Genomic DNA, 26,754 nt, shown 5'->3' on the forward strand with positions numbered 1-26,754 from the left:
AAGCCCAATTTACCCTGCTATAGTCATCAACAATAGTTAGGATATACTGTGCTCCAGTAAGGGTGTGGATGTGATACGGGCCCCATAAATCTATACGTATTAGCTCAAAAATTGCCTTACTAGTAATGGTGCTTGTAGGAAAAGGCAAACGTTGCTGCTTGGATAAAAGGCAAATTTCACATGGCACAGAAGTGTTAACAGAGGAATGATCAATATATGGTATTTTAAGCAAGGTTGAATCAGACACATGACCCAAACGTTCATGCCATGAAACACTGACATTAGCTTGAACAGCATTACATTCCTTATTTTGACCATAAGTAAACGAAGGAACATCCAGCTTGTATAATCCAGCTCTTTTCTTTCCAATAGCGATAATCTCCCTAGTCCAACAGTCCTGCAAGGTACAATGAGATGGGAAGAAATGAATAAGCACAACTGTATTTTGGAGAAGTTTGCTCACAGACAAAAGATTGTACTTAAAATTGGGAACATAAAGGACATCTGTAATGGTAATCTTAGGATGCAATTTAATGGTACCAATATGAGTGACCTTTTGCTGGTTACCATCAGGCAAATGTACTGGTGAGTGTTTTGAGTGTTTGTGTGCATGAGAAAAGAATTCCAAATCTGAACAGATATGGCTAGTAGCCCCAATGTCAATTATCCAGGTTGATGTACTCTTACCATCATCACTAAGGAAACATAGGTTTTTCTTGTTACCTGCAAAATTTGAACAATTAGCAACATTTGATTCAACTATCATCTTTTCCTTAATGTATTTTGCTATTTCTTGTTGTATTATAGCTGCAATGTTAGGACTCCAATCAGGCGTTTGCGATGGTGCATCAAAATTTTCATCATCTATCGATGTCTCACAGGCTGCACATGCCTAGTTCCGGTTTGCTCGTCTCTGCTTAAAATTCTTGTACTAATCTGGGTACCCATGGAGCTTAAAACATGACTCTCGAGTGTGACCCTGAGTTTTGCAGTGATTGCAATATTTTTCTTCCTTTTCCTTCTTAGAGTATTTCTCGTTTTCATAGGCTGTTTTTTCCATACCTGGTTCTTTATTTTTCTTAAGTCCAGATCCCTTCACCATCATTGCACCAGAATGATTAATTGCATCAGATACAGAATTTACCTCACATTATTTCTCAACACGGAGGACCATAGAATACGCTTTGTTGATGGTAGGAAGTGGTTCATTCAGCAAGATCTAGTTGCGAACATGGTCATAGCTATCATTCAATCCCATGAGGAATTGAATCAACTTATCTTCATTTTCCAGATCAGATACTGCTTTTGCAGATTCGCAAGTACAGACAGGAAAGCTTCTTAAGCAGGAAAGCTCATCCCAAAGCTTTTTAAGCTTAGTGAAATATGCCATCAATGACAGATTCCCTTAAGCAAAGGAGCTAATTTTGCGCTTGATTTGATAGAGCAAGGGGCCATTGCTCTCACCGAATCTTTGTCCAAGCTCAATCCATGGCTCATAAGCATTAGTTACATAAATAAATGATTCAACTAGTTTCTTAGAAATTGAATTTAAGATCTAGGATAATACCATGCTATCGACACGCTGCCATTTCTCAAATGAAGGAGAATTGATATCAGGGGAAAGACACTTGCCGTTGATGAAGCTAAGTTTATCTTTAGCTCTAAAGGCAATCTTCATCGAGCGGCTCGAGGATAAGTAGTTAGATCCATTTAAAGGAACAGTTACCAACAACATAACGGGATGATTAGAATTGCAGAGATAATATGGATCATTGGTTCGATCGATAACAAGAGAGGTTTCACGGTGACTACTTCCACTGTCAGTTTTGGAAGAGATTTCTTCCTCCATGGAATGAGGTAGGAATTATAATATCAATTTACCAAACACAAGGAGGCCACTGGAAAGTGGCTCTGATACTATGCAAAAGTAGCCAAACAGCTACAAAATAAAGATAACAGAGAAGAAATAATTGGGAAGAATATTTTTTATACTCATTTGGTCAATCCTTGTGTGTCTATATACAAAAGGAAAGAAAATTCTAGAATCAGTCTAGACTATACAGCTGTGCTATAACTAACCCACAAAAAATAAAATAAAAGAATTTCTATTTCCAGCTATACAACAGAATTTGACTCATAAGAGTTTTCAGTTGCTGGGTTTATTTTTAAGATCGTTTGACAATTATTCCCAAAAAAAACAGAAAAGAAAGAAAAGATTTGCTTTTTTTGGCAACGCCATCACGTACCTGAGAGGGGCTTTCACCTTGTAGATGAAATTTCCATTATCATACACGTTAACGATGAAAATTAGGGATGGTCTTCAAAGATTGTAATATTCTCACATCACAGAGGAAGTCTGATATGAAACAATCCACATTAGCCATCGATACAAGTACATTATTTTTTATTTTTAACCATGGGAAATGTACTGGCTAGGGGAGAAGGAAGCCATTGTTATAAGAAAGTATAGTGGTTATCAGAACAATGGCTTCTTTCCATTTAACATTCCCAACAAATGATCTAAAACACGTCCCCCTGCATCCCGCAGACCAGAATGCATATATTCGTTAGTTATCCATAGTCTAATACCCGCTATCAGAGAAGCCGTCTCCATTGCCAGCTTGAAATTAACATACAGATCTTCATAATAAACAGCAGCTGCAACAGGTACCTGCCAATTATTACAAAATCAATAACAACATCCAAACAATAAAACTTAAAGTCAATTTTTTATTAGTCACAAAAAAAAAATCTATAAAAATCATTTGAGAAGATGAATCAGGAATAGAAAGGCTGCTGGATGGACACCTTGTTATTTTTCAGCACAGCAATGTCATAAAGGGGAGGCCAATCTTTCTTCTCAGCCAATAACTCAGCAGCATCTTTAAACTGCCTCAAGGCATGAATTTCATCAAACATCCATGGGAACACCATCTGCAGAAGCAAAGATCCCAGACACCATAACAAACTTAAACTAATGCCCATGGTGGATATCCATTTAAAAAACATTATTATTGCAAGCAAAAACATTAGATGTATTTAATACCAGAGGAAAACAATGGCTTGTCCTTTTTCTCTATTGATAGGTTAAGCTTTAGCATTTGATAAATAGGCCACAAATCTGTACTATGGTGAAATCATGGGAAAACAGGTGTCTTGTTTAAAGACAATGCACAAGTTTGGCAAACACATGATAATATCCAAGTCATCATTTGAGAACATGACACATGAATGAATGAGCATATTGAAGGACAGATAAAGAGAAAGCTCCCAAAAAAGCTCTCCCAAGAAATCAACCAAGGATGCTATTTCATTCAGTTATTTGGTTTTAGCTTTCTTTGAACTTTTAATCCATCCCTTTTCCCCACATAAAGATTATTTGTTTCATTTCTACATGGATAGAAGTACATATAAGAAATAAAAACAAAGACAGATAAACATCCACAATATGTTCGATTAACATGAATATCAGTGGGCTTGCTAAGAAAAAATCCACCAGCTCAACAGTGTGCAAGAAAGTGTTGCAAAGACAAACTCAAAGAAGAATTTTATTAAAATTTAATTACTGCCTGCACCATTTGGCAGATACTCAACCACTTAGCTACATTAGTTTTAATATTTATTGTCTCCCAAAACTATCCTGCACTCTATATTAAACAGAATTCAATATGTGAATGCAGATATCATGTTAGAAGTTATACAGACCTCCCCTGTGAAAAATACTGGCCGGCCTTCTTTTGCAGCCCTGATTGCATCAAATTTACCATTGTCTTCAGCCAAAATTCTGTAAGCAGACCAGTTTGATGAATCATCCTTGAAAATTAAAAAGTAAAAAGATTTAGAAAGTTGAAAAAAAATCTCAACAATCAAAATATTTATGAGTGCCTCAGGTGCTTATGACAGTGCAATTCTACCCTGCAAAACAGCAATGTGAATTGCTTGGACTTGACTATGCTAGCCTTGTTTCATCATGTACAAGTGATTAAAAAAAAAAAAATTTCTCCACCATATTCAAACGTATAGCAAGCCCACCAATCAGACAGTAAGTTCTATAGGTGAATAAAGGAATCTACCTGACAGTATATGGGCTCATGCAGGATAGCATAGAGTGGGTTTGAATCAAAATCCAACCAATTTTCAAACTGTCAAAGAGAAATAGCTTAAGATTGGTTCCACAAGATACTTACATCAATGATATCAAAAGCACAGCAATATGCTTACAGCTTTTAAAAAGTAGTCGCTAATTTGCTTTCTTGATCCCGGAACTATGATGGGATCCCACACCCTTTCAAACCTTAAGGTCAAAAGAAGAAGAAGAAGAAGAAGAAGAAGAAGAAGAAAAGTTAACCAGAAAATTATAAAGATGGGGATGAAAAGTGAGTTTTGATGTCTTACATATAGTGAAGACGCTCAAAACCTGAACTGGATCCTAAACCAGAAAGACCTAGAGTTTGAAGTCCTCTTGGAGTTAATATTCCCCCTGATGGAAGAAGCACCTATTTGGAAAAGAGGGGTGAATTGGGGCATACATATATATAATCAGAACAAAAAAGTTTCAAAATTCTGTATGAAAGATCCTCACCCCGCCTCCTTCAGATTCCGCCAAATGGATCACAACTTCACGAACAATTTCAGCATCTTGAGGAAACCTCTTATAGTACTTTTCATTCTGGCGAATAACCTGTTCATAGCATGCTCTATAGACAATATCAGCAGTGCATCCACTCCTTACTGGAGGGATTCCTCCAGTTATCAGGGCTTGTTTCAGTCCTTGTGGTGCAAAACTCAAATACGTTACAGCACAAAAGCCACCATAACTCTGAAAAAGCCAAGAGAGAGAGAGAGAGAGAGTGAGCTGTCAATAACAAAACCGCCCAAAACAGTTTTGTTGAACATTAAATTGGAAAATGACTGAAACAGAGAACTGCTGTAGGAACAAATGATCAAAGTAATTGGAGCATAAGAATTGCATCATTAGTATAGCATGCACAAAGGAAAATACAACCAAGACAAATCAGTAATCTTAATACCTGACCCAAAATTGTCCAAGGTCCAGCATCAGGAACCAGACGAACTCGGATGAATTCAGCATCATTCACTATATTGTCAGCTCGAAAATATTTCAAGTATTCAGCCAACTTCTGTGCAGAACCCAGTTGTAACATAGATGATGATGTCAAAGGAGTTGATAAGCCTGTTCCTCGCTGCAAGAAAATACTTTAGCAAGAGCAAATACACTATGAATATAGGAAGAGCCTTTCAGTAAAAATTTTGTATAACAGGAGTGTCCAAAATCCATGCCTGATCCATCAAAACAACACGGAATTCTTCGCATGCTTTATGTATCCATCCACTAGCCTCAGTTGGCCGTGGACACTCAAAGCCGGGTCCACCCTGTAGAAATAATAGGTAAGGCAGTTGTTGTTCTTCTTTCCCAACTGCAACGCACATTTTGAATCAACAGGGGATTGCAATAGAAGAAGGTAAAGTAATACAATGGGGCAAAAAGGGAAAAAAAAAAAAAAAAAAAGACAATGAGAAACAAGAAGAGGATCAAAATTGAAGTCCACGCTGCCAATCCATGTAGCTATAACCTAATCTATAGAAGCAACTGAAGAAATGACTACAACTGCTTCAGTTGTTCAAAACAGTAGACAGTAGACTTTTCTGCTCAAATTAAAAAAAAAAAAAAAGTAGAGAGTAGACTTTTATTGTTTCAAAAAATTATAGAAAAAAGATATATGGAGGACTTCAAAATGGCAACTATGCATAGTTTTTGCCTATAACTAGAGAGCATGCTAAGTTCAAGCAGTCGTGCTTGAGCAGTAAATTTGCAGCACAAATATCAAATTATGGGATAAGCATTGAGGCATCTCATCCCTCTAAAGACAATAGCGTCAACCATCTTCCAGAGAAAAATGCAAGCATCCTTATTAGATCCTCAAACTCTTAATACAAGTATATGGTTTATTTCGCATTGGTACTGTACTTATTGGAAACCCAAAAGGCTATAAGTGATTTCAAACAAAAACAAGATCAAACAAGTCAATCCATGATCAATAATTCGGCTAATGAATCCTCTAATTGAATCGAGATAGTAGCAGCAGTAGTAATACCAGCCACGACTTCTCGAGCAAAAATGGAGATCTTGGGAGAAGCACTGCGCTGAACAGAGTAATCGAGGGGAACAGTGAAGCGATGGTCGCGAAGCCGAAGGTCCGGCACCGAGTACCAACTCCCGACGTCGTGCTCTGGCGGAGAATAGAAGGCAGCGTCTTTTGCTTCAGCCATGGCGGCGAATGTATGGAATGAACTCCGGCGATAGTGGAAATGAAGAAGTTTGGAGAATGAAAGTGGCGACTGCCGCGAAGTGGTGTGAGGAGAGAAGAGCGAGGATGACGCCAAAAGGAGTGGCTTTTTCAATGAAGGTGGCGCGTAATTTACAAGCATTGTGAGGGAAGTGACCAGTGCGAGAAGCACTTAGATGGATATGGAGTTGTAGACACGTGTGCTTTCTTTCTTTTTTATTTTTTTTTTGGAATTCTTTTTTTTTTTTACTTTTTTTTCCTCTAAAATAGCACTTTTCTTAAAAAAAATTATTTATAAAAAAATTTAAATAAGTTTTATATAATTATACATTATTTTTTATAAAAAATTTTTAAATTAAAAAAATAAATTCTTTTATTTTAAATATAAAAATTAATAAAAAAATTAATTAAATTAAATTATTACAAAATTCTAATTTTTATAAGATTTACGAAGTAAAATAACTTGCATTAATTAATTACTATAAATTATATTGCCATTGTTTGGTTTTTAATGATTTATCCTTATATTTTAGCAGTTATATTGTTAGCTTTTTCATATTTAATTTTATTAATTAAATAAAATTATTTCTTTTTTCACATTTAACCAATAATCTCATTTTAAAGTCCTTACGCCAATGTAATGTCATTTTAAAATTATGTAAAATTGATATTTGAAGGTTTTGTTTATTTTTTAAAAAATAATTTATATATTAAAAATATATATTTTTTCATAAAAATATTTTTATTATTTAATTATAATATTAAAGTAATGATGTGTGTTTATTTTATATATAATAAGTATTTATATATTTTAATAAAATTATTAAAATTTTAAAAATAAAAAATAAATTTTTTTTTATGAAAGAAAGTTATTTTTTAAAAAATTGATTTAATTTTTTTTCACTTTTCACTCGTCCGTCTGTATTATTTATAGCATTCTTTTCACTAAAATTCCATCTCTATTAGGCAGCTAAATTATAATAAACCAACCAATTAAGTTGAATGATTTAGAGTGAAATTTACCCACAAACAGCCCTTTTATCTCTATAATTCAAGGATAACTTGGGCTGAAGGGGAACTCAAGAAAGAAACTAAAATGCAAGAATTGGTTTTAATTGAGAATGAAGAAAGAAACCAAAACGCAGGAATCTGTAAAAACTCTTACTTTTCCATTATTATTGCCATCCTATCAATAAGTCGACCGACCCCAGTGTTCATGATCAACTTAATTAGCTTTCCAAATGAACATAAATCCCGCTTCCTATTTATCTTCAAATTGACTGAACTCAAAGCAAATTTGGGCAGCAGCGGGTGGTTGAGAAAAGTTAAGGGTAATACTCGAAGAAGCCATGGCAGAGTGCGAGATGAATGGCACTTGATTGATGAGAAGACAAGGGCAGACGATGTTGGGAAGTAAAAGCATTTAGCCATCGAGGATCAAAATGAGAAGCACGAGATGAACAATGGCTGGTGGGCGTGGGATTGTAGCAATCAATATTAGTGCCAAACTTTAATGCTTTTCACGTTTACATGAATTTAAAAATATGAAATATACCCATTGTGTGTATCATATAATTTGTCTAAAAAAAATAAATTTAATTTTTCTTAAATTTTCTTATTCGTTTATTTGATTTAAAAGGTTTCTCCCTCAATTGAAAGAAAATGAGAAAAAAATTATATTTTTTATGAAAATAAATTATTTATAAATATAAATATCATTTTCTCTACTCAGATTTTTTTCATATTTTAATAATTAATCTAAATATTATAAAGAAAATTATTTTTCTCTGCATTTTCTCTGCTCAAGTTCTCTTCCCTTCACTGCACAATTAAGATCCAAACAAAAGGGTAAACGATCTCGTCATTCGTCGCACCAAGCGCACTGGCCGCCTTCCTCACCGACAAATTCGATCACTTCTTCTATTTCTCATTCTCTACCTCCCCCACACACTCTCTCTCTCCCTCGCTCCCGAAATGGCGCTCTTCACCAAACTCTACAGGTCGCCTTCCATTGTCAGACCGCATTATCTCTTCCATCGCCTCCGCTGTATGAGCAATGTCCCGGAAAACACCGTCTACGGAGGACCAAAGCCCCAGAACCCTAACCAGAGAGTCACTCTAACCCATTTGAAGCAAAAGCACAAGAAGGGTGAGCCCATAAGTGTTGTAACAGCATACGACTATCCCTCTGCGGTGCACCTCGACAGAGCCGGCATCGATATTTGTTTAGTCGGTGATTCGGCCGCCATGGTTGTTCACGGTTACGATACCACTCTCCCTATCTCCCTTGAGGAGATGCTAGTCCATTGCCGCGCTGTTGCTCGCGGCGCCAAAAGGCCACTTCTCGTTGGTGACTTGCCCTTTGGCACCTATGAGTCCAGCGCCAATCAGGTACCAATAGAAATTATGGAACTTAATACTTATACATTTATAATATTTTTGTTGAGCTATTGGGGAATTCTTGAATTATTTGGTGGGCGAAAGGAATATTGTAATAATTTGTATTCGTGTTTTAAGTGTGGAATGGATGGTGATGTTGCAGTTTGGATTATGAGCAGGCAGTTGATACGGCGGTTCGGGTTTTGAAGGAGGGAGGAATGGACGCCGTTAAGTTGGAAGGAGGTTCACCCTCAAGAATTACAGCTGCCAAAGCTATAGTTGAGGCTGGAATTGCAGTTATGGGCCATGTAGGACTCACTCCTCAGGCCATCAGTGTTCTTGGGGGATTCAGGCCTCAAGGGAAGAATATTTCCAGTGCTATCAAGGTCTGGTTTTTTCGTGTTTATTTTGCTATTGACATTGTTTGTTTGTGTGTTGAATTGTCTTTCTTGTGCAGGTTGTGGAGACTGCAGTAGCTCTGCAGGAAGCAGGGTGTTTCTCTGTGGTTTTGGAGTGTGTACCTGCGCCTGTAGCTGCTGCAGCAACATCTTCTCTTCGAATTCCCACCATTGGCATTGGAGCAGGGCCGTTCTGCGGTGGCCAGGTTTGTATAGACTCTTTATCTCTCTTTTATTTCAGTGGAGTTGTTTGGTCATCTAATTTTGTTTGTCAATTAGATGGCAGGATTATTTGGTTTGATTTGAATCATATAAACCTTTAGGTATGTTCTGAGATCTAATTTTCCTTTTTGGATATGATACTGAAAGATTTTGATTGCTTCTGTCAATTGCCCATATAACTGCGTGCCTGAATAAATGATATTTAACTAAAGAACTTTGGATTTTTAACAGTAGAGTATGGCAAATAGCAATCCCACTAAAAGATAAAAACTTGGCATTTGTAGCCACTTATTTTTTTTTTTTTTTTTTTTTACCTTTTGGTTTGTTGAATGTGCTTTTGTTGATTGACAACTTTTGACAAGAACTACTAGAAATTGCTGGACCCAGTCCCCTACTTGCACATGCTATCCTTCTCATCTTGTCCTTTCCTTCCTTTCCAACAATTATTACTGATTATCACTCTTGTTTTCAACGTTATGCAAAATTGCGCTGAGAATTCTAAGCAAAGTGGATTTATTTCTCTTTTAAATTTTAAAGTTTTATATCTGTAAAAATCCTTATTTTTTAACAATTTCAATGGTAAAGGGTGTTTAAGTTAATTACATTTCTGACAGCTTAACAGAGGGTTTCCTTATATAATAGTATAACTAAGAGTGTAGATTATGTCTAGTGTCTCTTGAGCATGAAGTTTGTCATAGTTATTTCAGCCTGTATGGTCACACTGACATGGGAAGGTTCATTTTATAATTTTGTATCTTATTGCCCATGCAGGTGCTAGTTTACCATGATCTTCTGGGAATGATGCAACATCCACATCATGCCAAAGTTAATCCCGCAATCACTTCCTGGTTTTGTTGATTCTTTCCTACCTCTACAATTTTCAATAAGAGGAATTGTTTTTACCTGGTATAGGTTACTCCAAAATTCTGTAAGCAGTATGCACGTGTGGGAGATGTCATAAACAAAGCTCTACTTGAATATAAGGAAGAAGTATCAAATGGTTCATTCCCTTGTCCTGCCTATAGTCCATATAAAATCAGTGCAGCAGATATAAATGGTTTCGTGAATGAACTACAAAAGCTAGGTTTGGACAAGGCAGCATCATCAGCTGCTGCAGCAGCTGAGAAGATAAAAGCAGCTGAATTATTTGATGTTGGAAGTCCAGCAAATGACTGAATATGGACCAATCTAGCAAATCTGCCTTTTTATTAGTACCAGAAGAGCCCAATAATTCTTCAATGCATTTACAAATGCTAGGCTAGAAATGATGTTAGTGCCTAGTTTTGAAAATTCCCACGACTTTTTTTTTCTCATGTATGAAAACTGAGTTACGTCAAGTAGTTTCCTGAAGTTATACTTGCTAGTTATGTCTAAACTGTGAAACCGAGCGTATCAGAAAGTAATGTCAACTTTTATTGGGAATCTTGCTCGCATTAGCTATGGGAATTGGATTGACATCTCTTGCTCCTTATCTTTTCAATTTATTTGAGCTTGAAGTAGAAATTTTACGAAGGGAACCTGGCTGCGGGATTATTACAGTAGTTCATTATGGCTCCCAAAAGACCAAACTAACCTTCTTCAGACTTCACTCCTCAGGCCCAACCCATGTTCCTGGGGGCATAAAATTAGCGCCTTTTTCCCTCCAGAAGGTATAAATTAGAAAGGATCTTGTAACTGATGCAGAAGCAGAAAGCCTCTGCTCTGCATAATCGCCATCGTAAAGTTCTACATTTTAGATAAGATGCGTATAACACTCTTAGCATCAAAGCATCCAAAACTCATCCGCTTCTTCGAATCCTGTACTATCATATTCTCTTCTCTCCTTCTCCGTTGTCTCTCCACGGAATCCACCACCCTACCATCAGCACCACCACAACAATATGATGACTCAAACGTAAAGCAAGCCGTGCAACTCCTCCAAATCCCAGACCATGAATGGAACACGACGCAACTTAATCACCTCCTCTTCTCCAATCCTGCCCCTTCTTCTCACCTTCTCTTCCAGATCGCCCGCCGGTTGCCCTCCTCTTCACAAGCCCTCAAATTCCTTGAATTTCTCCAAGACAATTCCCCATTACCAGATACCCAATTCCTCTCCTCTACATTCCAGACCATCTTTGGCTCGCTAGTTGTGAACCTGATTCCCGCTCGAGTTTATATGAGCTTTATAAGACGTCTAAAGAATGGAATATTCCACTTACTATCAATTCCGCGATACTTCTACTTCGCTGTTTTGGGAGAAATGGTTTAGTGGAGGAGTCTATCATACTGTTCGATAAACTTGAGACTCTCTTTTAAGAACACGCAAGTTCGTAATGTTTTCATCAAACTGCTCCAAAAAGCTGGGCCTGTTGACAATGCATTTAAGGTGCTCGATGAAATGCTTCGACCAGAGTTTGATTATCGTCCGGATGATGTTACTGGTGATATTATTTTCTCTTGGTTGATGAAGAGAGAACGTTTAGGGAGGATTGTTACACAAGAGGAGATTTTGGATTGGTGTTGAAATTCGGTGAATTTGTTGTTTTTCATAATTCAATTTGGATAACTCGGATGATTGCTGTGCTGTGTAGGAATGGAAGGACTATTAAAGCTTGTGATCTTTTTCTTGACTTAATGACTCTGGGAGCTGCTTTGTAGGTGGCTCCTTGCAATGCAATATTGATATGGTTGGGGAGGGATAGGAAGTTTAATTGAATGAATGTAGATATGGAAAAGACGAAGGAAATGGATATTGAGCCAGATGTTATCACCGTTGGGATTCTTATTGATCACCTGTGCAAGTTTAGGAGAATTGATGAGGCGCTGGAGGTGTTTCAACGGATGAATGGATGTCAAGATGTTGATGGAGTTTAAGTTGAACCATATGTTATTTTTAACACATTGATTAGTGGACTTTGTAAAGTTGGGAGGCAAGAAGAAGGTTTGGGTTTGCTGGAAAGGATTAAATTTCAAAAAAAGTGTGCGCCTAATACTGTTATCTACAATTGTTTGATTGACGATTTCTGTAAAGCTGATGAAATAAAGGGGGTTGTACCAAATGAGATTACTATTAATACTTTGGTAAACGGTATGTGCAGAAGTGGAAGAACCAATATTGCAGTTCAGGTATTGGACGAGATGGAAAGGTTAGGTTTAAAAGTCAATGTTTTTGCTTCTATATCTGTAATCAATGCTTTTTATAATGTGAACAATTAACAATATCAGGAAAGCAATGGAAATTTTTTATCAAATGTTGAGAGAGGGATGCTTTCCGGATGCAGTAGTTTACTGTAAATTGATCTCTGGCTTGAGCCAAGCTGGAAAGATGGATGATGCCGTTTCTGTTTTGTCAAAGTTGAAAGAGGCTGGGTTTCATCCAGACGTTGTGTAATGATTTGATTAGCGGATTTTGCAACGAGAACAGGATGGATAGAGTTCAAGAGATGCTCAAAGCTGGAATAAACCCTGATAGCATCACACATAACGCTTTGGAGATTTTGAAGTTGCTCACCAAATGATGAGAAAGATGATCAAGGCGGGTCTGTCACCTGCAGCTGTCACATATGGAGCTCTAGTACGTGCATATTGCTTAAATGGCAATGTTTATAAAGCAATGAAGGTTTTCATAGACATGGATGCAGCTTCAAAGGTACCGCCTAATACTGAGATGTACAATATCCTTATAGACTCTTTGTGCAAGAATAATGATGTAGAACTTGCTGTTTCCTTAATAGATGGTATGAAAGTTAAGGGAGTGAGACCAAATATGACAACATACAATGCCATATTCAAAGGTCTTCGGGAGAAGAAATCGCTGAAGCCAGCCTTTGAATTAATGGATAAAATGAGAGAGCAGACTTCTAATCCTGATTACATCACCATGGAGATACTGACAGAATGGCTCTCTGCTGTTGGTGAAATAGAGAAGTAAAAAAACTTCGTTCAACAATACGGGGTTTCAAATGTTTGGAACAAGAATATGATTCTTAGTAATGCATTGATGATTAATTTGCTGCAATTATTATTATTATTATTATATATTTGATACGTGACAGATTTTTTCCATCAAATATTAGTCATTTATTTATTTGAATCTGCTAAATACGTCTGTTGAAAAGCTGTAATCTTGCTATGTCAGTATTCTGTCCAAATAACAACCAAATTAAACAAATTTAGACTCACTGTATCTGATTCTTGCTGAGAAACCGAAGGGGAGGCAAACCGTGTCCTGGTATTTCAGCCATACATATGCCAATGTGCCATGGATGATTCCTTCTTTGAGAGGTAAATATGCCAAGGGGCTAGGCAAGACAAAACACCCATACACCATCAGATTTTTATATCAAATGCTGTCTCCCCTCGCACCAACCACTCATCTTAACGTCCAATTCAAAATAAATAAATAAATAAAATCATTCATCTTAACCTCTCATGTACAAGAACAAAACAATTTATCTTAACGAAGGTTAACCAATAATTGTAATTAATCAACAATTAAGCTTTAATCGAGCCAACCAGGAAGGTGAATCCGTAAGCTAATTTTAATAATCAGTACACGTCAAGAAATGGAATTTCTTTTTACTCTACAACACTCACAGGCACAGGTAAACAGCAATGGTGCCTTGAAAGATTCTACTCCTAAAATCATACAAGTGTATACATGACAAGAAAATGGAAAAACTAATTGAAAATAAAAAAAGGCTTAAGGCAATGGTTTTTCCGGCCACTCTCAGAAACCGCCTGCGGCCGTAGCAGCACTGTTTGCTAGCCAGGGGAGGCCAAAGTTCACTGGAAAGTGATCGGTGAAGCTGTCTCCGGCGACCGGATCGGCGAGTTCTTCCAAACCAGAGAAGAAATCGTCACTGACAGCCATATCAGAGAACCCACCAAAATCATCTTCTTCTTCATCTTCCATTGCGTCTTTCTCTTCTCTGCTTTCTGTGTTTGTACTTTGGGGTAGAAGCTCGTCATCCAAGGAAGTTGCAGGTGATGAGCAAGTGGGTTTGGCTAGCGGCGAGGGTTTGTTAGAGTCACTGGCGGCAACGGTTTGTGGTGTGGTGGACTTCTGGCGGGTACTACCAGCGAGCGAGTTTCGGTGGGTGGGTGCAGGGTGGTTGTGCTCGCCTGTGTAGCTTACTATGAACATTCCCGGGTCGGATCTGTTTCGTTCAACTTGTTTCCGGGCCAAACACCCCTTTGAGGTGCTACATCTGTAATAACTCCTGTTATCATGAACAAGAAAACCTCAATTAGATACTTGAAACGGATCTCCGACTAGATGACAACTTTAACAAAAAAAAAAAAAAAGGCAAAGAGACTGAATTCGAATGAAAACAGCCAAGCTTTGATAAAAAATCAACATATAAATATATTACCTCGGGTATGGAGAGCCTTTGATGGGTTTTTGCCCGTATTTTCGCCATGCCCACACATCTGAAGAAAGAGACTCTGCTGGTACTTGGCATATCTTCTTTAGCTGGTTCTTCCTGTAGTTACATACACACATGAGCTTCTTTTTGAATTTCTTGGGAGATGTTTCTAAGAAATTCGTTCATTAATCATCTAGTTTAAATAGATTGAAAAAGATTTACCTTCTTTTAGATCGAGGAGTATGAGAATTTGCAGTGGAGACGGAGGCTGCATGAGATTGCTTGGGCTGCTTTATCTGCGTTTGTTCCTTAGAGACGGCAAGAGAAGAAATGGGGGCAGGTTGTGGTTGTGGAGAATAAAGATATTGATTAGATTTGGGGAAAAAGGGCTTGTAAAGCTCATCCAACTCCCCAATAGCATTTCTTGTCTCAAAGGGATCGGGAAGAGAAAAAAGAGGACCAGGTTGTTCACTCTCAAAAGAACAAGTGGAAGAAAAGCAAAAATCTTCTCTGGTAAGGGAACCGACGGAGTAGGTGGTGGTGGTGGTAGCAGCAGTGGTGGAGGAAGAAGAGGAGGCAGTGGTGCAACCTCTGACCACAGCGTGAAGATCCCAGTCGTCGTCCATGGCAAAAGGTAGCGTGAAGCTAAAAAGCTCTGTGAATCAGTACCTTCCTTCTGCAACAAATGTTGGAGAGAGAAGCCAAAAGAAGGCGCTGACTTTTTACAGAGAGAGAGAGAGAGAGAGAGAGAGGGGATTTAGGGGTTGCAATGAGTATGGAAACAATAAATATATATATAGAATATTAGAAAGGGTTGGCATTCGCAATTTGGCATCTCAATGTGCTTGTCTTGTCAATTACTGTTCACAATGGTCACTCCGACAATTGAAAACCGGTTTTGGTTTTGGTTTTGGTTTTGGTTTTGGTTTTGGGTTGACTTTAGACATTGTCAAAGGGTGGGGCTGTGGCTGTGGCCTCTCCCCCTTTGATGAGGATCCAAAAGTCCACACGCTCTTTTATTTATTTATAAGCGGAGGATCGCAACTTACCGACAAAACAGAATCATATCAAAAATTACAACTGCTCTTCTGTAGGCGCGCCTATCAATGTCCTCAATACTGCGTGTGCGTGACTCATCCTAGGAGGAATTTACTTTTTATTTTAATTTATAATTACATTTTAATAAATTAATTTTAATTAATTAATTCTATAAATAAAAAATCTATTCCTTTAAGAATATTACATTTTAGTTGTACTATATTTTATAAAAATTATATAATATAATTTATATATAGAGAGAGAGCCTATAAATTTATTTAGAAAAAAAGATCTTATTCCATAATTATTACATGTAAGATTTTATTTTTTAAAATTTAAAATAATTATATTCATGAAAATATCATTTTGTAAATAAAATATTTTTCATTTAAATAAAAACTAAAATCACTTTAAACATCAAACTTTTACCAATAAAATGTGTAATTTATAGCACGTGCAAAACCACAAACTACGCCATTGGTAACGCCTATTTTCACTCTTAATTTTACTGCTTTTATTGCATTATTCTTTTTTATTTTTATTAGAAACTAATCAAAGTTATAATATAAAAATAAAAAAAATTTAACATAATAAAATATAATTACATAATATAATTAATTATATTTAAAATAATATAATAATTATTATATATTAAAATAAATATAATTATATTTATTTATTTTAATTTTTTTATTATTATTTATATTATCATTATCATTATTATTTAATCACTTTTATTATTATCATTATTATTTTTTACTTTAACACCGTCATCATAATTAATATCATTTTTTTTATTACTACCGTCGCTATCACCAGAGTTTCACGATTAAAAAAACTTTATAGCAATTGGAGATTTTTTTTTACCAATATAGCAGCTGGAGATTATTAGGGGATTAGATGCAATAGCGCGTGACGGTGCACGACAGATAAGGGTGACATGGCATTTGATAGCTGGCAGATAATTTCTCCTACTTTGTCTGGAGAAGAAAAAAGTAAACAGTGATAGCCGTTACCAGCCATGGCGTGCCTCGTGAATTGGATACTTCGCTGCGAATCCAAGGATAGGGAGATTGGACGGTGGAGGAATTCTTCAAAAATATCAGATGAGGAAAAGTTTTATTATTTTGGAACGGCAGTTGATGGGTTGAGACGGTTTCAAAAATAAAGAAAAACAAGCAAGGAAATAATATGAAAACGGTGATTCATCCAGAGTCCAGAAGTGCGTCGCACGAGGCATTGAATTGGAAAAGTGTGTGGTCATGGACAAGGGCATAGTAGTGGGGCTGAAAATATTGTGATAAAATAATAAATATAAGATTGTGGTTGTAAATGTGGAGTAATAATGGTAATATATTTTTTTTTAAGATAAAAAATTTCATTTATGTATAAATAAAGATAAAACTCACAAAATAAAAGACATTATTATTATTTCTATGTACGTAAATATTATAGATGAATAAGAAATATATTGATATCCAAATATATCGATTTAAATTTTTTTTATTATTCATAAATTAATGATATTATATAAACTCATTTTTTATAAAAGGAACTTAATATAATTTAATTTTATTTGAGAATAAATTTAATAATTGATAAATTATATATATATAATATTAATAAATCTAAATATAAATATTTAAATTCATATTAATCAAATTTATTATCATATAAATTCATCTTACCATGTACCGAAGATAAGAAATGAGAAAGTAATGGGTTAAGGAGGCATCACTCTCTTCTTATATGTAGGGCTAAGCAGAATTCAGTTCAAACTAAAAAATCGAATCGAATCGAGTCAATTCAGTTCAATTAGTTCGGTTTTAAAATTTAATCGGTTCGGTTCGGTTTTAATTTATAAAAATTTCGGTTATTTCGGTTCGGTTCAGTTTTGAAGAGAAAAAAATCGGTTAAATCGAACTGAACCGAATAGTGATTTATATAGTCAAATCGAACCGAATTGATTTTTGAATTAATTTATTTTTATGGAAAATTTATGAATTATATTTAATTTTATATATATTAATTGTTTAATTTCATTGATTAATGGTTATTAGGTTCAAACCAAAGTTAAAATTAGACTAAATAACTTAAAAATCAAGCATAAATTAAAAAATCAATCAAAAATCAAACTAATCGGTTTAAACCGAACCAAATAACTTGAAAATAAAGCGGTTCAGTTCGATTCAATTTTTCACCAATTTCGGTTCGGTTCGATTTCTAAAATTAACGGTTCAATTTTTATAATTTAATTCGATTCGATTCGGTTCGATTCGATTTGAATCGATTGCTTACCCCTACTTATATGGATGAAAATTATTTTATTAGATAAAAGGCTAAGCGACGTTTAAAATAATAATTTTTTTTTTTTTATTGTGGGCGTGTGATTTGTTACTTGCCGAAACTGTTTGCATATATATGTATGAGTGTGAAAGCAAGAAGCCAAATCCATCAAGTGAGGAGCTTTTTTTTTCTTTTCTTTTCTTCTTAAGAAGGCAAGTGAGGAATTTTCTAAATTGCAAAAATTTCAACCACAACGAAATAAAAAAAAAAATATTTAAAAAAAGAAGGAAGAGGGCATGAGTTCCACAAGTAGTGGTGGTGATGATGCAGAGTGAAGAAGAGAGGAAGAAGTTCCATTTTGGTCCACTACCACTACCACCTATAACGCAAACCCACCTTGGTACATTCCCTCTCTTCTCTCTTTTCACTTTTCCAACTCAGGATATTGACAGAGTTGTGAAGCACTCGCTATACGGCTATATATAACACCTCAGACTTGGGTGGTAGTGGGGATTTTTCTTTTTAGTACCGTTTGATTTTAAATGAAAATAAATTTAATAATTATTAAATTTATTATTTGTATTTAAATTTATTTACTTATTATATATATTTTAATTAATTTCATATAAATATTTAATTGAATAATTATTAAATTTATTATTATATAGATCAAACTTATATTAGATTAGCTGATTTGAAACATTGAGTTCTACGTGAATAGTAAGTTCATATTGATTTCTTAATACAATGTATTTTAGGTTTTTAGTTTGGTTGGTCAAACATTTACACAACGATGTTCCTTTAGAACCTAATTGTATCCACCTAGTTAGGAGTTAGGACTATGGAATTGAGATTGAACAAGCCTGAAAGATTTTCATGTAAAGTGCATACTTTTTGAGAATGGATAGGGATATGGCCTTACGGATGGCATATAATCGATTACCCACAAACACAAAGTAGTGGAGAGGTTGTGGGGTCTTCAATATCTTACGATTTTGTGATTTTGTTTGAAAGAGAGAGAGAGAGAGAGAGAGAGAGAGAGATCATATCATGGGTTCGGCACAAGGATATGCCACTGATAGATACCTTCGCTATCAAAGAAGATGACACCACTAGAATTCCTTCGTCCATCAGTCTTCATTTCAATCCATTTCTCTTCTCTGTGTGCCTGAGAGAAAGAGAGGCAACGCTTTATAATGGGAGAGAGGTGTCACATTAGTAAAAATAGGGTGCACCCACCAAATGCCAAGTGTCTTCATAATCACTGGCCACAATTGTATGATTTATCAACTTTTTGGTGAAGGTAAACTCATACTTGCAATTTGAACCTTCATTTGTGCTGGCTGCATCATTAGAGGCTATCGCAGCCTTTTGGTGTGTGCTAAGTCCATAGACAATACCACAAAAATTGAAAATTCTTAGACAAGACTATTAGTACTGAATCTAGTGCTTGAACTAAACTTTTTGCATGGAATCGACTTGGGAACTTTCAGAATGGAATAAGTACCCTATAACTTCTATGATTTTCTAGAGTGGGAATTGAAATTTTCTATCATGTGTCAACTAAGCGTCATGTTTCATTCTCTTAATGACGTTACTTAATTGTAGGATAAGTAACAATTTATATATATATATATATATATATATATATATCATCAAGCTATTTATTTATTTTAAAGATCCCACACTAAATAACAGTTCCAAAAAAGACATAGTTAAGTACTAAAGTCGAGTCCAGTTTATAGTAGTGTGAAGGCACTGAGATCATCCCTTAAACCTTGTACATCTCAGCTTCACAGGCTGGTTGGTTGATTGATTGAAAAGATCCTTCCTTTCAAACCCTGTATTTTTTCCACCAACATTTCTGAGGTAAGGAACTATATACAACCTACAAAGCGATGACAACTCAACTCAAAGCAAGTGTTGTCAACTTTTGTGAACATGGCTTCGGCTTTCCTTATTCAAGAGCAAACCTCATCTAACCAGTCATCAAGACCAAGCAATGATAGATGGAGTCCCCCAGTCCAAGGTACCATAAGTTCAATTGCGACCCCTCATAAAAGTCGCCATCAAGAGAGGCTACAATTGCGACCATAGCCAGGAACTGGAAGGGCCAGCTTCTGGACAGCGAGTAGGGTCAAAGCATTTCTGTGCTTGTAACAACCCAATTTTTCTAATAAATATATATATATATTTTTTTTATTGAGTTAATAATTTATTTATATTTTATTTATGAATTTAAATTAATATTTTTACAATGGTAATTTTTGTTAAATGGGTATTATTTTTATATATATTATTATTTTTATCATTATCATTATTATTATATTTATTTTTATTATTATTATTTATTTATATGACTAGTTTTAAACATCCATATTAAATTTTTAATAAAATATTATTTTATATTATTAACAATTGATTTAATGGTTATTAATTTAATTATTATTACTATTATTATTATTATTATTAACATTGTTATTATTATCAGTTTAAATGTATTAAAGAAAGATTAGAGACCTATGTGAACAAACAAGAAAAGTTTAGGGATTTCAATAAAATTAAAAATAAAAAAAAAAGAAACCCAAAATGCAGTGCACAGGCTCCGACCCCCCCCCCCCCCCCTTCTCTTTCTTTCCTTCTCCCTCCCTCTCGCAGCCCCTCCACCCAACGCCCTTCTTCCCCAATTTTCCCCTCTGTCAGGTGACCCCCAGTAGTCGGTAAGGCTTCAGTCGGCGTCAGCGTGACCCGACGACCACTAGTGGACAGGAAATGGCGATAGACGAAGGCGACGGCGATGAGAATTGAAGAGAGAGAGAGAGCGACGGTGAGTAGGAGAGAGCATTCGGTCGGTTAGGTTTCGAACCGAATCGAATGCCAAAAATCGAAAAATCGAATCACTTAAAAATATAAACCGAACCGAACCGATCACCTAAAGAGAACTGAACCGAACCAAACAGAAAAATATCGGTTCGATTTGGTTCCTTTGCATTAAACCGAAAAAATTAGAATTTTTATGCATCTTGGAACGGGTTATGCATCTTGGAACGGGTTATGCATCTTGGGCCTTGAGGCTTATGCATTTTGGGCTAAAAAATTATTTGGGTCATTTTACTATTCTGTTTAATCGGTTTTATCAGTTTTAACCAATAAAAAATCGAACCGAATCGAAAATCGAATATGTTCAAATTTTCAAACCAAACCGAATCGATAAAACTAAAAATCGAACCGATTGAACCGAAATGGCTCGGTTTGGTTCGGTTTGGTTTTTCTATTCACACCGAAAACTGCACAGCCCTAACGGCGAGGACTTCCAAGGCCATTTTCAGCCAGTTCCAGCGATAGTTCAATGAGGGAAGGGTGGCGCTTGACTCCTTGGACCATGAGCTTTCCATCCCAACCGGTGGTGCTCCGTTCCATGGAGTTTTTCGGCGAGTTTTGAAGAGAGAGAAAGAGGAGAGAGAAAATTTGGGCAGTGGGCTTTCCAACAAGTTTCCAATCGATCCAACCGTCGGATCGAAAATCTAATGCAGTTGATGGACTCAGGATGGCGAAATCTTCGAGATAGGACTGGTCCCATTCCGATTGGACACCGTTTGAAAAATATGATAATCGGACAGTCTATATCGCTTGATGAGATTTTCAAACTTTTTCGATTTCCAAAATTTAAAAATAATTTTATGATAATTATTAACAAAATTTGGACTTAATTTAGGTGCAATCGGATCGAGAATAGCTCTTCGGCGCCGGGATCGCATTTTCAACCAGATCCGACTGCTCAAAGGCCTGTCTCAGAATGTGGTCAATATTATAGTCAATCCTAGCATTTTCATACATTTTGAATGCATTCCAGGTGTCAGATTTAGCATAGGTAAACCCGAACTCTACATTGCTTAATTTTTTTGTCGTGTATTGGGTTAGAATAAAATTCATAAAATATTCGTAGATGATAAAAAAATTATGATTCTTTTTGCAATAGCCTTATAATATTGTTAAGAACCGCGGGACAAGTTTATAGAATTTTTAAAGTTAATTTGGATTGTTTTTGAAAAATATTAGTTTTGAAATCTTATAATTGAGTTGTCTGATATTGTGATTATTGTCTGATTTGGAGGGTCCAAGAGAGGCCATATAATGATGATGAGATATGGGTTAAGTTTAGAAGTGTTACTTGAACCATTTTGCAGGTTGGGTAGGTCCCAGGTATAGGGAAAACTCTACCGAATTTTCGGCATGAATTAGGTTGTCTGTTGTCTCTTTAGAGTCTTATTTTGAATTAGTACTAATAAATCTATAATATAATTATCTAGGTGATAGAGGTCAGCTATTTTCCTCCACCCAACAGCCACAATAGCCTCTGGTATACTGTAAGTAAAATATTAATTTTAATTATAATTTCAATATTATTATATGTTCAAGCATTCCCATGCATCACTTTTAAATATGTATCTATGTAGTTAAATACTAGACACATTTTATATTACATTTTTAATTGATGAAGTGCCCTGGATGTTGTTTATGATAATTTGGAGCAGTGTGCATGCGTTGGCATGCGTGTGGTGTGTGGCATTGGATATGGATAGGACGGATAAATGCGGCTTGAGAGACACTCTTTGGAACTTGGTCATTTATGGATAAGTCGAGATAGGCATGGCTCGAGATGATCTTACTGGTCCCTGCATTTGGTTTATCAAGCGAAAGTCCGACTTGAGAGACACTCGCTGACAGAGGTTGGATTAAGAGAGCTGTATAGGGGATCAGCTCCCGTATATGTACTGTTTGAATATGATTGAGTGTGTGAGTACTCTAAATTACCTTTTTGCTGTTATGATGTGATTGTATGAAAATTATGATGGTGTTGCATTCCACTCTTTAAGATGCATTAGCTTTAGATAGCTATAAAAATTGTACTTAAAATTGGTATTTTACTATCTGAGTCGAACGCTTACTCCTGTTCATCCTATTTTTCCAAGCTACAGGAGGAGACTTTTTTTTTCAGAATAGCCTGCTTCTTTTCTTGCAGGTTATCAATAATTACTTAATTGTTTTTATTATTCTCTAAACTTGTAATTTAGAACTCCGCATGTACTAGCAGTAGCATTAATCTTGTTAGCGACTGTATGAATTTAAGTTTTTGTATTAATGAATGAAAAATTTTTATGATTTTTAGATAGTTTGTAAATGATGTGACAGGGTTAAGCTGGGCTCCCCTAATATGAGTTTCTGATAATTATTGGATTAAGTTGACTCGAAATAAAATTATAATAGTTTAATTTAAATTAATTTATATGCATGTTGGGCCTAAATTGTGGGCCTGGTCATGAGTGTGGGAACAGTAAGGCTTACTACGGGCCTTGGGGGCTTTATACCGGCTTAGGTCCTAGTGCCGGTCCGGCCCATAGGTTGGGTCGTGACAAATATAGTATCAGAGCTTAGGCTCCAGATTCATGAGAAAGAATATACTTAAGAGTGTAAAAGGAGTCTTGTTAGGATGTTACATGCGAAGTATAAGATTCTGTTTCGTCTTTTTCTGTAATTCTTTGTTTCTAGATTCTGCGTTATTCCTTGAGAGTGTAAAAGTGCTTCAGATTGGTGTCTTATTTTTCATACAGTACATGGCGATGTAAACTAGAGTTAGCAAATGTGTTGAGGTCTACCATGGGTATATGTACTCTATGAAGTTATGTGTTTTTGTCAATATAGGGCTAATTGGCGTGCCTATTTAGTGCAAGGAAATAGGACATAAAGGTGAGTTATGGCAATATAGTTGCCCTAGATGAGGGCAAAGGCACCACTGCTGGCAGTTGTCAGTGGATATCACAGTCAAAATAAGTTTACAAGATCGATGGATTCAAGAGAGAAAAAAGATTGAAAAACCTAGTTTGTTAAGGCGTACCGTAGTAACTCTGTAATGTTCTTGATATTTGTATTGTAAGCTGCAGATTACAGTACTAACATGGGATTATTATGTAGAGCTACGTGCTTCCCTGTGGTGCATCATGATGAGGGTGTAGACAGTCTTTGCTTTGATATAGTTATGCTAGAACAGGGCTCAATTACTGCAAAGGAGTTTGGAAATCCTAGTTAGGGATTTAAAACCCTAGAGCTAGAATATTAAAAGGTCATAATTGTAAGGTACCTAGAGTCAGTGACTCGGTTACCCTAGCACGAGCTACAATGACATTAGGAATTGCTAAAAGACCAGAAGTTTCAGTATAGTCATAAATTAAAGGTAACACCTATAGGATGAGGCCATTTGGTCTCTAATATGGGGTCTTAGATAGTTTTGGCATTGCAATGGACCTTTTGCCTAAAGTTTAATAAATATAGCACCTCCTTCATGTGACATTGGAGCATAAGTACAACTCTACTCCCTAAAGGAGATTGGAGATTATGAATAATATTCGTAGCCTGTGAAATGACATTCTAGGAAGATTGACAATATAAAAAGAGAGCAGACAACTTTATATTGTTGTGATAATGGGTTTGAAGTAGTACCTCTCTTGCAGTCAGTTATATTGTAGAGTATGGTAATATTTTCTAAGAAGAGACAGAAGAGTACCACTAATATAACGATCTGTGTAATGATGTCCTAAATGGGACTGTAGTGTGATAGGAAATATTGGCTCAGGTATCCCCCTAGGGAGAGTACAATTTTCATTGTAAGGATCATAAGAGATCGGATCATGATGGATACAGAGCTTTAGAGTAATAAGGGAAAAAAAATGATCCTGTAGATTTCCTCCTTGAGGTATTAGAGGGTAGTTTAAAGTTAAACAAAAGAAAGGACAATGATTGCAAGTCAGCGAAAATAAGTCATAAAATATCAGTAGATAAAAGAAAATATAGAAATAAAAATTTGGATAGTTGGTTTTAGATGCAACAGGAGAGAAATTCGAATGACAGTGGAAGTACCAGCCAGAGTGGTTAGAGCACCAATTTTGAGTACCATCAAGGTGTAGACGACGTGGTAGGGACAGTGAAAAAGGTATAAGTTTTTGACATAAAAGTCAGGTCAAAAAAGAGAGTAGAGCTAAAGAATAAAGTAGTTAAGTTCTACTTTGGGTAAGATAAAAGAGGTGAATTAAATAGCAAACCGAATATAGAATCTAGAAGTGTATGACTTAGGGCAGGACATAGTTCAGGCAATGTTAGGAGCTGAGATGTGGAGTTTTGAGTTACAAGATAGGGATCAAACTCTGTCTATTCCTATTCCCAAAATGGAGTAGGTAGCAATGGGATAAAATCGATTTAAATTTCTAACAGTATGAGGAAAGTTAGTTGAGGAATGCAACCAGAGCAAGTAAAAGTTATAGGATGTGCAATGGTGTCTTGAACTGTCTTATCAGGCGAATGAGTGAATTAATAAGTAGTAAGTTAAATAAAAGTAAACCTAATGATTCAAATAGGCATAACGAGTAAAAGGGATGGTGGAAAATAACACATAGGCTTAGGTCATAAGTAGAGATAGAGCGGGAAGAGTATGTATGAGTGACAGTCATAAGTCACTGAGAAGCAAAAGGATGAGAGTTATGGCAGTAAGCATGATTGGAATCCATTTTGAAAGAGTCTATTAGTGAGAGGTATCTTCTTGAATACAGTAAAATATAGGGATGCAAAAGAGTTAGGGTAGGCATAAAAGGTAGAAATGGAGTACAAGTGGAGATAGAAAATCTTCAAATGATATGTCAGACAAATCGGTGGTGCAACAGAAAGATTGTTGTAATTGATATCTTATAGAAAGAGATGATGAAATTCAGGGAGAAGGCCATGAGATATGAATAGTGTGCTGATGTCAGTAGGAGAAGATTTCTTTTTCTCTTCAAGTTTAGATCGTACTCTACATAAGCAAGGGAAATAAAGTTGAGATGACCTAGTATTTAAGAACTTGATAGGCACCAGTCTGTACACATTCTTCTTAAAAGAAAATGATGGTAAGTGTGTACCTAATATTATGTATTAAAAGGCGATCAGAGTAGTGACAAGAGTTAAAACGAGTTAGTTACTAGGGCTTGCAACCCTTCTGAACTATAAGCTAGAGGAAGTGCTAGCTGTGGATAAGTTTTAGTTGATGAAATTGTTGCTGATGGATAAATTTAAGGCTGAACTTTGGAAAGATGTAGGCAATACATGTAGTTATATTAGGGAGAATGAACACGTAAAGTACCTTATTTGGAATTAAGGCATAGCACACATTTCCTACAGCTATGTTAGTTCAGATGGAACTTATAGTTTCTAGGGCTCCTATCTAACTAGGATGAGTAATTTCCTACTAAGGGTAGAAGGGAATGGTAAAGTTCTAATGGTCAAGCTGGGAAGAAGGTATAAGAAGAATTTTCTATGGTCAATTACAAGTATAAGAATGGACATCTTTGAAGGAAAAAGTATAAGAATGAGAAAGGACAAATGTTATGGTGAGGATTTCCACGGGATACTTAAAACAAGTTATGGTGAGGTAATAGATTCAAGGAGTAGTGGAACCTCAATCTAAGTGTCTGTGTGTCAGAAAGTACATCACATAATAAAAAGCTTTAGAAAGAAGTCAGGATATTTCCATTCCAGAGGAGGAGTGGGAAATGATAAAGTCACATGGACTAGATTGTCAGGGAATATAAATACTTTTGTCATATAAGAGAAGAGACCCAATTTACTTTCCAATGTTGATAAATGGTACACTTGGCCCTTGGAGGGAACTCTACCTGACTAGTTACATAAGATGGATAGAGGTCGGTCTAAGTACCTTAGTTATGACTCAAAGTAAATTGGGAATTT

General features: G+C 35.8%; 3 protein-coding genes and 1 pseudogene across 3 annotated transcripts; 2 read left to right on the top strand and 2 right to left on the bottom strand.

The window, feature by feature from the left end:
• Nucleotides 1–2,314: 2,314 nt before the first annotated feature.
• Nucleotides 2,315–6,474, bottom strand: LOC110638039 (uncharacterized). The gene is made up of 10 exons (XM_021788446.2): nucleotides 6,117–6,474; nucleotides 5,302–5,438; nucleotides 5,031–5,204; nucleotides 4,583–4,819; nucleotides 4,396–4,496; nucleotides 4,222–4,294; nucleotides 4,074–4,142; nucleotides 3,706–3,813; nucleotides 2,809–2,934; nucleotides 2,315–2,671 (listed from the first exon to the last, which is right to left on the bottom strand). Exons 1-10 carry the CDS (start codon nucleotides 6,448–6,450, stop codon nucleotides 2,477–2,479), a joined length of 1,554 nt encoding a protein of 517 aa, XP_021644138.2. The 5' UTR covers nucleotides 6,451–6,474; the 3' UTR covers nucleotides 2,315–2,476.
• Nucleotides 6,475–8,136: 1,662 nt separating this feature from the next.
• On the top strand, nucleotides 8,137–10,729 carry LOC110638031 (3-methyl-2-oxobutanoate hydroxymethyltransferase 1, mitochondrial). Its single transcript, XM_021788429.2, has 5 exons — nucleotides 8,137–8,699; nucleotides 8,867–9,073; nucleotides 9,145–9,291; nucleotides 10,079–10,132; nucleotides 10,220–10,729. The coding sequence occupies exons 1-5, from the start codon at nucleotides 8,283–8,285 to the stop codon at nucleotides 10,481–10,483; spliced, it is 1,089 nt and encodes a 362-aa protein (XP_021644121.2). The 5' UTR covers nucleotides 8,137–8,282; the 3' UTR covers nucleotides 10,484–10,729.
• A 145-nt stretch (nucleotides 10,730–10,874) lies between these two features.
• On the top strand, nucleotides 10,875–13,406 carry LOC110638030 (pentatricopeptide repeat-containing protein At3g61520, mitochondrial-like; annotated as a pseudogene).
• A 406-nt stretch (nucleotides 13,407–13,812) lies between these two features.
• On the bottom strand, nucleotides 13,813–15,440 carry LOC110638004 (WRKY transcription factor 22). The gene is made up of 3 exons (XM_021788402.2): nucleotides 14,881–15,440; nucleotides 14,665–14,775; nucleotides 13,813–14,511 (listed from the first exon to the last, which is right to left on the bottom strand). The coding sequence occupies exons 1-3, from the start codon at nucleotides 15,282–15,284 to the stop codon at nucleotides 14,019–14,021; spliced, it is 1,008 nt and encodes a 335-aa protein (XP_021644094.2). The 5' UTR covers nucleotides 15,285–15,440; the 3' UTR covers nucleotides 13,813–14,018.
• Nucleotides 15,441–26,754: the final 11,314 nt, after the last annotated feature.

Source organism: Hevea brasiliensis, chromosome 2 (genome assembly GCF_030052815.1).
Source record: "Hevea brasiliensis isolate MT/VB/25A 57/8 chromosome 2, ASM3005281v1, whole genome shotgun sequence".
Classification (NCBI taxonomy): Eukaryota; Viridiplantae; Streptophyta; class Magnoliopsida; order Malpighiales; family Euphorbiaceae; genus Hevea; species Hevea brasiliensis.